Raw genomic sequence first — 12,109 nt, 5'->3', positions numbered from 1 at the left:
CATGCAATTTTTAGGATACCAGTAAATTTCTTCATCTGAGCTAAACTAAACATTTGTTTTCTTCAAAAGACTTAAACATCTTTTTATTAATTCTTAATAAAAATATTTTTATGAAAATAACTGGTGCAAGATTAATTTTTGCCTTTTAATGTCTGTTCTTTCAATAAGAAAAGAGTAAATGTTCCCTTTTCCAAAGTTAAATGTATAATTTTGTCCATACTTCTAGCAGTTTTCCACATTTTGAATAAAACGCTGCTGTTGTTATATATTCATTACTGGTCATATAAATATTTCATTTTTAGTAAACAGGCTAGAATGTTAAGTGCTTGAAATTTTAATGCTGATTATTCCTAAAACTTAGGTAAAAGAGGAGAGAAAAAATATTACACAGAAGTAATGTATTTAAATATGGGCTTTGAAGTCTGATAAACATGGTTTGAAATCCTGGACCTGCCACTACTAGGTTTGTGATCTTAGGGGAATTACCAATCCTCTCAGAACTTTAGTTTTCCTACCTGTAAAATGGGGGAAATAATACCTACTTCAAGGGCTAATTCTGAGGATTAAATGAAATAATGCAAATACAGAACAAAATAATAATAATTATAATCATAAATTAACTAATGTTTATTAAAGCATCTATAAGCCAGGTACTGTTTTAAGCGCTTTACATGCATTTTCACATTTAATCCTCACAACACTCTGAGAAAAAGGGACTTTTATTATCTCCGTTTCATAGAAGAGAAAAATGCAGCACCAAGAGGTTAAGTAATTTGTGCAAATACTCAACTCCCAGAACGCTAATAGATGTTGTTCTTATCACTCACAACAATGTTAAAATTATTGCGAATAAGTATTTTAAATGACAGTAAACTTATTTGCCATTATAAGATATTTAATATTAAATTCTATCCTTCGTATAGAAAATGTGGACCATTTGAAAATAAATACAAGTGGCAATTTTTTTTAAGTAATTCAAATGTAACATTAAAAGGTACAAAATGCTACCTTCAAAAGCTAGTAAGTTATCTGTTAAGATAAGAACATCCACACACACATCCATATACCTACAGAGCCAAAGAGCACATTTCTGAATGTAAACTTTCTGAGTACCTGCATTTCCATAAAATATATCACAAAACAGGACTGATTACAGAGGCTCTTCTTAATAGTATTTGTACAGCAATACAAAATGTCTCTCCCTTTAACTACCAGGCCACCTGAAAACCACCAACAGAAGAAGAAGTCAATCCCTTAGCAGAGGTAGTTGTTTTTGTTTTTACTTTTTTTTTTTTTAATAGTCTCCAAGTTACAGAAAATTTCTTAGTATAGTACAATGGTGGGTTTTTTTTTCCGCTAAGGTGAAAGTAAACTGCTAACATGATGTCCAGTCACCCCTAAATACTTCAGTGTGTATTTCCTACAAACAAGAGAATTCTCCTACACAAGCAGTTTACAATTAGCAAAATCAGGAAACTGACACTGATACATTACTATATCTAATCTTCAGACCCCATTTCAAGTTTTGCCAGGATCCATATAATATCCTGTATAGCATAATGACTCATGAACTGCGTTTAGTTGTCCTCTTTCATTCTGGCACAGCTGTTCAGTGTTTTCTTAATTTTCATGACCTACATTTAAAGATTGCAGGTCAGTTATATTGTAGAATGTCTCTCAATTAGAGTTAGTCTGATGATTTCCCATGATTAAATTCAGGGTATGCATCTTTGACAGGAATATCAAAGAAGTGATACCATATTCTCAGTGCATCCTATCAGCTGGCACACTGGTATGTCTGCTGTGATCACTGCCAAGCTTCTCCACTGTAAAGTTCCTTTTTAATCTTTGTAATTAGTTAGTATTCTAAGAGGAGATACTTGGAACCTATAAAAACATCCCACCCTTCATCAAACTTTCCATTTATTCATTAATTCTTTCACTATAGACTTACGGGTTCCGATTTTATTTGCAATATTTTGCCATCATTATTTATTTTGATGTTCAAATTGTTCCAGATTTGGCCAGTAGAATCCATTCAAGTTGGTCCTGAATCGTTTTGACATAACCTCATAATTCTTTGCACAACTTTCTGGCACAATAAGATGATCCAGGCTCATCTTGTACTTTCTCTGAATTAGCCATTTCTCCAACAGGCTCTCGTTCATTGAGAATGGTATTCAGAGACCAAGAAATGGATGCCAGGTTTGCTATATCTATCTAACCACATAGGAAACTATAAGTTCACAATGATATCTCCAATTCCAATCCAATAGTACATGATTCATCGTTTTCCTCTATTTTTTAACTTTCTCCAACAGTGAGACACATTATCTTTACTATACTGACTTATTCAATCAACTGCCCCACCTCATACATAATCAATCTTCTGTCACTGACATAGACCATTCACTGCATAGATACCCTATACCCCACTCAAGCTCTGTCAAACTACTCTGAGCAACTGTAACCACCCTGCACACTGGACATCCTCCATATACCACGCCAAATCACATACTCCGTGCTGAGCTCCCCTTCCACACAAAGACCCTCCTTAGCACGTCCAAGCTCCTCACTGGGCCACCACTATGCAAGTGGACACCCGCACTGGTCAGGCAACAAAACCCCCTCTGTGGGTCAAAAAGGTGGACAGCTAACGCAGATGCTCTTTGAATGAATACAGGAAGGGAAGAGGGAAAAGGAAGTGAAAAGCAGAGACAGTATTAAATATAGCAAACTACCTCTTTCAAAAACTAAAAGCTTCTTTCACCTATAATCTCATTTACCCTAGAATGGAGTAATTTAATGTAGATTAAGAAAATGAACTTAAGAACCAGATGGACTTTTAAATTCTGGCTCCCCCACTTAGTAGCTGAATGACTTAAACAAGTTACTTAACCTCTCCAGCTTCAGTAAAAGAGTACCTATCTCACATGATTGTTAAAAAAATAAAATAATCTATGTGAAACAAATGTACGGAACCTGACAAAGTTAGCATTCAATAAATGCAAGTTATTACTACTACCTTATCTTTTACATCATCATTATTAAATAGATGCCAAAGGAGACCTATACACATGTGTATAATTTTATAAAGATTAGTTCTTAGCTTTAATTTCTAAAAGGATCAGTGTCCCTGAAGACAATTTAAACTACCTATAGCATTTATCTTATGACTACTAACCAAACCATTACCTCCAGTCTAGCCTACATTTCATACAAATTATTTCCTAAAACTTTGCAGGATCATGTCATTCTCCTAAAATTATTAGTGGCTCCTGACAGCCTAGCAAATGGAGAGTCTGCAATCTGGCAATCAACGTTCCAAACACTATAACCCTAATCTACCTTCCCAGAATTACATCTCATTCCACACCTACACAAAATTTCTGCTTTAACCCACTGTATTTTAATACACTTTTCCATCTATATGTCCTGACCCATATCTTGGCTAGAATGTTCATCTTCCCCATTTAGTCCTATCAAAATTTTGCATGTTTTTTAGATTAAAATCCACCTCCTCTTTGAAATCTCCCTTGACAACAGCAGCCAAAAGCAAGCTCTTCCTCCCTTAAACTCCTATAGAATCAGGTCATACTGTAATTACTGTATTTTACGGGTACATTTATTATCTCCCCTTCTAGACTGAATTAAGATCCCCTTGGAGACAGAAGATATCCTTTCTCTCTCCAAAACAACTACCATTTATTGAACATATATACACTATTTAAAACTTATTCTTCACCATGGAGGTTTTATGAGGTTGGTGTCATTATCTCTGTTTTATAGATGAAGATGAAGAACCCAAGGCTCAAGGATGTTAGAAATATGCCCAAAGTCACATAGCTGCTAAGTAGCAAAACAAGCTTTTCCCAAGCATGTTTCATGAAACATGAGATATATGGAACGAACCCTCGTCGGGGAAAGCTCTCAGGTCAACTAAGTTTGGAAGACTAACAAAGCTAAACCATTATTTTTACCAAAGGGCTTCTCAAAGCCTTTAGCAAGCTGCTGATATGCTTTATTAATCTCCAACAGGGCATGTGTTATATTTCCCAAATGTATTTGGGGATAAAATCCCCAAGGACCATCAGCCTTATAGGACTAGTGTTCCATTTCAGCAATGTGGCAACATGTTGTCTTTGCACATAGTAGGCACTCAATGTACATTTCTTAAAGTTACTCCTCATACAAAAGTAACACACTAATGTAACTCCATATACTAAAGTAAAGAATAAGGTAATGTCACTCCACTTACAGCAGGTGGTCTCAAGTATAACAATTACTGAACAGTATTCAAATTAGCTGAACAGTATTCATTAGACATTCTAAAAACAAGATTAAAAAAAGCACTACCTGAGCTTTTATGATATGCATGAATCTTGACATCAGTTCAGGACATTCAAGGAGGAAGTGAAAGTGGTCAAATATAATCTTGGGATTCCTAAAAGAAAAACACATTGTTTACATGGATGGGAAGGATGAGTAGCATTAAGTGACATGCAAATTTAGATATACAGATATTGAAACAGAATAAAAATACATATTAATCCACACCTACTACACTTGTACTTGTCATTGAGCATTTTTTGAATAGTAATAGAAGTAACATTTTTTCTGTTGAGATAAAAACTGTAAGAAAAGAAAGAAAAGGCTACAAGAGTAATCCATGAAACCAAGAAAGCTTTACCTGTTAACAAAGCATTTTAAAACTTCATCATGTTTGCAGACAAATTCAATGAAACGGGGTGAAGTCATTCTGTGGGGGGTAAAAAACAATCAGAACACACAGACCAAAGTTGGTGATATGGCAAATGTGACTATGTGTTGAATTGGACTGGCTTCTACACACACAAAAAATGGGGTTTGGATTGTCTTTATGGAATCTGAGGCATGCTTAGTCGATTTATAATATGAAATAAATATATATATATACACACACTCAGATATATATATAAAATAACTTTTCATTAACAGATGATATAAACAAGTGACTTTCTAAAAACCTTGAAATTTTAAGCATCTCCGTCTATATGTTTCCAATACATAGTTAAATGATCCTATAGAAAGTGACATTCACCATCCTACATGTTAATAACATAAATGATGCTTAAAACTCAAATATTCTGTACTAATTCCAGATCAGTTCAATGAGTATCCTAAAGATCAGAAAACAACCAAAAACAGCAAAGTATTATTTGTTATTTCTGCAATTACAAAAGAAATTATAGCTTTTCTTCATCTATCAGAAAAGGAAATAATAAGCACGTAGCGTAAGCCCAGATAACTGGGTTTTCTCTACTCCGTAATGCAAGTGCCTGACTTAAGGTTTGATTGGTGAAGTATCCACTTCAAAGATGGCTATCTCGAATAAACACAATGCCAGGCCCACAACTAGATAAAGAGCCAGGATGCCTCCCACTGAGGCTCCTTTGTTTCAGAGATCTTGGTTAATTTTGATAACTGACCATTTGGGCTACTTGTTTTTTTCTCTTCTCATGCTTTATACTCCCACTCTTACGTTTACATTCACCAACAGTGAGCCCTCGAAACCCTAGTACCCTGCCCTCGACCCCAGGCTTGTGTGTGCTCTTTCCCTCTTTCTCTCTCTCTCCCCCCACTCCCCCCATGATGACCTCGCTGTGTGGCCCCAGGTGTGCCATGTAATTTCCAGGTCCTATAAGTAAAAACACTTTTTTCCCCCAAAGTTTTCAATGGTTATTGCTGAAGGACATCCTGTAATCATATTAAGAATCACAAGGGCCAGTCCAGCCACAACATTGGTTATTGATAGGCGTACTCAGCAGGATTGCATGATTGCCCTGCAGTAAGCCAAGAGGAACGCCCTTTAGCTGCAGCTTGCTTACTACCACCTAACTCAGGTAAGTAACATCATCTGGGAAAGGAGCACCACTTGCTGGGGATCTGCCTTGCAGCAACGTGCTTTTGCATACTGCCTCTGTCATGTGTTGCCTGAGACACAAAACCCAAAAGGTCACAGCTGCCAACAGTCTCCTCAGAGCAGTATGATCAAGGCCATCTATGGTCTAATGAGACGATGAGACCACTAATTATACAGGCCTTGAATGACTATTAGTATGTGTGAGGATCCTCTTCGCCTCAAGGCCAAGGAGAGCTAAGGAGAGTGAATTGGACAGCAAGGCTATTACCGCAACCCAAGGAAAGGCTCTGGGCTAAAGGCACGAGAAGATTCCCGTAGGTGAGGAGGGGAGACCTCTGTCTGTAACCACGGTGTCAGTATGTTGTGCCTAGACTAAGTGTCCTAACCTAGCACAGTAAAATAGCCTCACAATGGAAACCAATGGCACCACCTGAGGGAAAATACACCAGAGGCCTATGGTCTGTGTCACCACTTCACTCACTACTGTCACTCTTTGTCCACTAACCCAATGGGATATCGGGTCCAATCCCTGGTATAACGCTACTAAAAAATGAAGCACCAGTGCCTCCTAAGAACACTGAGGAGGTACACCGGCTCTTTGATAAACGCAAAACCCCTTGGTCGCTTCCTGGGCACTATTCAATGCTATGCATACTAACATGCCAAGAATTTGATATTAGTGGGTTGGCCAAAAACTTCATTTGGTTAATGAATACGCTGTTCAATAACGTTCTTGGTGAAAATGAAAAATGTGTCTTTTATTTTTACTTAAAACCAAACTAACTTTTTGGCCAACCCAATACATTCCAAAAGCCTGGGGGCTTTTCCCAAAGAGCCTGAGTATCTGGTGCTAATAGAGGCCGACCACAATCCTGGAGTATTCTCTTGGGACACCTGGAAAGGAAAGCAGCCACCTACAAAGGGGCTCACAGTGACGTCATCTAAAATTTTCCAGTAACAACACATAAGATTAAGGTAACAGGAAAAAACAAGAAGTAGAAACTGAGTTCAAAAACCACTCCTTAACTGATATTCAAACCCTTCTCAAAGATTTTATGCAACAGGAAGAGGAGAAGGGAGCAGACTACTGCAGGTTTTCTTGTTTGTTTAGAATGAGCTCTAAATTGTTGCGACCACCAAAATGCATCAACTGGTCAGTATCTCTGAAGACCCTAAAATCCATAACTTTCTTAAAGATCCATCTGGACTACAAGCTTGTTTCCTCCAAGAGATCACAGATGCTGAGCCCCTTTCCGCTTTCCCCTGAACAGGGCAGAACTAAGAAAAATGCCTCACAAGGCATCCCTGCCACCAAGGCAAAAGCTGACAGGGTTAGCAAGGCCTCTAAGTGAGGAGAAAAAAAAGGATATGAGAAGGCAAAAGCACCCAGAGCCACCAATATTCATACCAGGGCACCTCCTCTCCTCACTTGGATATTTAATGCCTGGCACCATGCCGACTCTTCCATACTGCTAAGGCTCACTGTGAATGGAAAACATTACGATGAGGCCCATCTCCTGCTGTGCAAAACTGGCATGGTCCAATGGGTTTATCATTTCCATGACCATAGTGACCCAAGTGACCCCCTCTTCATTTCCAACCCTGGAGAAGCCCCATTTGACCCTGAGTCCAGGGAATTATTTTTACAGGACACTCCCCCTAATTACAGGTTGGCCCTACTACATTTTATTGGGACTGCCAAAACCATCCAAAAGGCACTAAAAATCCTAGGAGGAAACTTACATTCTTTCTCTGTCCCTTAAGATGTAAGTCTTACCATGTTTTTGAAATACAAATACCCTAGGAGGTAACTAAAACTCTGCCCACAATCACCTGAGCCTGAAGGAAAAAGAGAAAGGGAAAGAGGCCTTTTAAAATATAAACTGTTGTAAAACCTCTTACCCAAAATCTAGTCCACACCCTCCTTAAGATAACTTGTCAAAGACAAATACAAATCTTAAAAGTCTTCTCCACAAATATTTGTAAAATGCTTTAACCACTGGAGCAGGTAACCTTAACTTGTTCCATCTGCCAGACACAATTAGGAGTCAAAGGTAGTCTATAAACTAGTAAGTTGTATATTGTTGTACCTGATCCACAGCTAAAATTTTGGAACGGAAGCGATAGGGTCTCTGTGTCTGGCTGCATGTTTATGTGTGTCTATACAGATGTATGTTATATGCAAGTGATTTTTTTTTCTCTCTACCTCTGGATGGTATTGCCAAAATTAATTTGTAAAAGAGCTGTATTTAATTGGTTTAAAAATAAATACTATGAATTAAGTATTCCTAAAACTCAGTAATAAAGAAACTAACCCTAACGGTTTTCAAGTTCATGTGATCTGGGATAATCTTCTGTAAATAAAAGGTAGTTTAAACTTGCCGGTTTAATTTAAAGAGGCATATCTCAGATTTATCAACATTAGATATAATGCAGACATGACGCTTTTATTCTACTTGGGTTTACAATTCAAATAAGTTCTTATTATCTAGGTTACACAATTTGTCAGCAAGAAAAATAGCTTGGGGTGATGGCCAATTTTGTCTAATGCCTAGCGAGACTTTCATGAGTAATCTAAACATAATTGTTAAGAACAAGTGATTTAAACAGATGTAAGTGGAGTAAGAGTTTAGGTGAACTTTTCAGCAATAGCTATGTTTTATGGTATGTCTACTTAAAAAGAGTTTCCCAAATCTCTTTGGTAACTTAAAAACTTCAGAGTTTTGCTAAGTTAAATTAAATGATGGAAAATTTACTGAATATCTAGGTTATTTCCAAATAAGGTAAGATATTGAAACATTAATTACTGAACATAGGTTTATCCACTTTTGGCTTTCTATTACAGAGGAACTAATGATAAATTTGGTTCTCTTAGTAAACATGTCTTGTACCACACTGAAAAATTAAACTACACGGAAGCACTCTAGTGGATATCAGATTCTAGTCCTGTTAACTGTCTTTGAGGTTTTCTTTTTCTACCTTTAAACTGGACTGGATGCTGAATTTTCATTTCCTCCAATATCTAGCTACAATTCTCCAAATTAATGTTTCCAATATTTCGCCCACCCTTCTCACTTGGAATCACTGAGAACTAAAACTGCTCCTTTTCCAGAGCCATACAATATAAAGTAGGGCAACTTGATGTAAAATTCAGAGAAACAACAACAGTAGCTCATATATGGACAATCTTTGTGCCTGTTGCTATATGGGCCACTCAGAAAAATCACCAGATACATTCAGACTGCAAACCAGGAAAATCTAGCAGATTGCCTCCACTTTATCCACTTCAAAGAGGCATCCGCTTCAAAGATGGCTATCTCGAATAAACATAATGCCAGGCCCACAATTAGATAAAGACCCACCCCTCCATCTCCAAGCTCCTTTGTTTCAGAGATCTTGGTTGATTTCAATAACTGACCATTTGAGCCACTTGTGTTTTCTCTTCTCCTGCTTCAAATTCCCGCTCTCATGTTTTAAATTCACCAATAAAGAGTGAGCTTTCAAAACCCTAGGCCTCTACCTTCAACTCCAATAAAAAGAGAACCCCAGGCCCTCGAGCTTTCTTTCTACTGGCAACCTTGCTGTGTGGCCCCAGGTGTGTCATGTAATTTCCACGTCCTGTAAGTAATAAACCTTTTTTTTTTTTCAAAGTTTCCTGATGGTTATTGCTGAAGGGTGTCTTGCAATCATAATAAGAACCACAAGGGCTGCTCCAGCCACAACATTGGTTATTGATAGGCAGAGATCAGCACACAAAACAAGCAGAAACCTTCTTACCCTGGAGGCATCTGACAAGAACAGCACATGTAAAAAGCTTGAATGACAGCACTTAGCCGGTTAGCTGTCATAGAAATAACATCCTGACAGTCTGCACTGGCTTCCTGTTTCCCTCCAAGAGCATCTGGTTTAGATTCCCCTGTGCCAGTGGATAGATTTTCATAGCTCCCAGGTCCTGGAGGTTCAAATGCAGGAATGGAAGTACCATCTTGATCTTGGCCTTTTTGTTTCAGTAAAATAGAAGTGATATCCGTTGAGTCCTTTTTGTTTTTCATTAATTCTGTAGCTATTAAAACTAGCCATTCATCTAATGAGTGCCAAAGCAATTCAAGAGGCTAAGAAAAAAAGAAAAGTGTTTTTTTAAAAACATCATTCTTAAACTGCAGGATAAAAAACCCACTCAGACAAATATTATAGAAGAGAATATTTACTCTAGATACTTTTATTTTCCCAAGTTTATGTGTCAGCAATGCCTAAAGGTAAGTAACAAAAACATAAACCTCATATAAATGACAATTTCTTCATTTATAGCAAAAACTTAATTTGCATTTATTTATTCCTTAGAATAAAAAAAGGAAAATTAAACTCTAACAAAAAAAAATGTATAAGCAATATTTCTTCTTTTAAAATTTTTCAAATATTTAGTTTTAAACCATACATTACTTTTATGAATACAATCCCCCTAACCTTTACTGTATTAATGTGTCAACTATTTTTAATTATGTTGTTTTTCAATTAAAAAAATGAGAATTCATAAAGAGCTTAATAAACTTAGTTTACTGCACTCTTTACATGGAACCTCTGAGATTTTGAAAATTTATGAGAAACTTTAAAATATGATGTGATATTTACATACACACACACACACACACACACACACACACACACATATACAGGCATACCCAACCACACACAATCCATCTCTAATAACTAGAAATTATCAAATATTGGCTAGCAAATCCATAACTCAAAGTAAAGATTAACAGCTTAATAAAAAAGGAACAGATAGGAGTAAACAGGTTCTTATTTCTATACTATTTAAAGTATTCCTTTTGAGAATAATGAGATGTCTTTTGTAAATTAACAGCAAATGAAATTTTATCTTTAAAATATTATGTGATCACAAATGCTATAACAGGACTAAGTACTAGAGAAAAATGAAATATATATATCATCTCTAGTAAACAGTAGTTTTCAACACAAGGAGAAATATAAATGCCCAACTACCATTAAAACACATGCTACTGGGTATCTAATGTACAGCATCGTCACGATAGTTATCAATACTGTATTGTACACTTGAAAGTTGCTATGAGAGTAGAGCTTTAATGTTCTCACCACAGCAACAGCAACAAAGTGGTAATTACGTGAGGTGAAGGATGTGTTACCTAACCTTACTGTACTAAACATTTTGCAAAATATACTTGTATCAAATCATCACACTGTATACCTTAAAGTTACTCAACCTTATGTGACAGTTACAGCTCAGTAAAGCTGGGGGGAAAAAAGACCTGCTAGAACATTTTTTAATCCCAAATAAAGATGAACAGTGGAGGCACAGGGGAGTAGGGGGGATAGTGGTTTAATGGTCTTCCATTCCTACACTATTCTAAATATTCCTATTGAGAGTGATAAATTGTCTTTCTACAAATGAATATAAAAGTTAATCTTACTTTTTGATTCTTATATGATCACAGAACGCTACAAACTAGACCACGTGCTTCTGAAAGACCCACCCTAAATATTTCAACTAAAAGAAATAATTTTACTTTTAAAGACCACTATGTAAAGAGATTATGCAACCATATTTGGAACTTTAGGAAATGTTTAAACAACCTGTTCTGCCAAGCAATTCTTTACAATTATTATCTAATAAATCCCCCTGCTGTTATCGTCAGCCTTTCTTCAGATTTCCAGAACACTCTCTATTTGAGAATAATCTACTTATTGAATTTGCAAACAATTAAATCACCCCTAAGTCTTCACTTAAAAATTAAACCAAAAAGCAAGAAGGAAAAAACCCTACCACCATCAACAAAAAACCAGTTTACTCATTCAACAAGTATTTAGTTAGTACAGCCTAGGTAAACAGGTAAGCAAAGTGAGAAACTAATTTCTGAGAAACCCTTTCTGAGGTTGGAATGAGCACCCTTCTCCTGCACAAAGAAGGCTTTTCCAGGGTTAGTCACAGCAGCTGGATGCCTAACTTCTTAAAGGGTCCCTGAACTGCTTAAAAGAAGGGCAAGAAGCACCAGCTGCCATCAACACTGACATGGTACCTTCACTGAAAATGTCTTAATTTTAGTCATGATCCAAGTTTGGGTCTACAGTCTCTCTTCATGAGAAAAACATTAAACCCTGCTATAAAAGATGAAAAGAACTTCTTATGTCAGCAAAACTATTTAGCTTTACATCAAACAATGAACTTCC

The 12,109-nt window shown here is 36.6% G+C and overlaps 1 protein-coding gene across 1 annotated transcript in view; it reads right to left on the bottom strand.

The window, feature by feature from the left end:
• The window catches only part of HACE1 (HECT domain and ankyrin repeat containing E3 ubiquitin protein ligase 1), a 98,238-nt gene that overhangs the window by 30,486 nt on the left and 55,643 nt on the right, over positions 1-12,109 (bottom strand). The window contains exons 12-14 of the mRNA XM_068551384.1: positions 9,680-10,014; positions 4,691-4,759; positions 4,357-4,444 (exon numbers count right to left, since the gene is read on the bottom strand). Coding sequence (XP_068407485.1) covers positions 4,357-4,444; positions 4,691-4,759; positions 9,680-10,014 — 492 coding nt within the window. The remainder of the gene's footprint in view (positions 1-4,356; positions 4,445-4,690; positions 4,760-9,679; positions 10,015-12,109) is intronic.

Source organism: Eschrichtius robustus, chromosome 9 (assembly GCF_028021215.1).
Source record: "Eschrichtius robustus isolate mEscRob2 chromosome 9, mEscRob2.pri, whole genome shotgun sequence".
Taxonomy (NCBI): domain Eukaryota; kingdom Metazoa; phylum Chordata; class Mammalia; order Artiodactyla; family Eschrichtiidae; genus Eschrichtius; species Eschrichtius robustus.
Note: the sequence above shows the minus strand (reverse complement) of the source record. Positions and strands in the feature narration are given on the sequence as shown.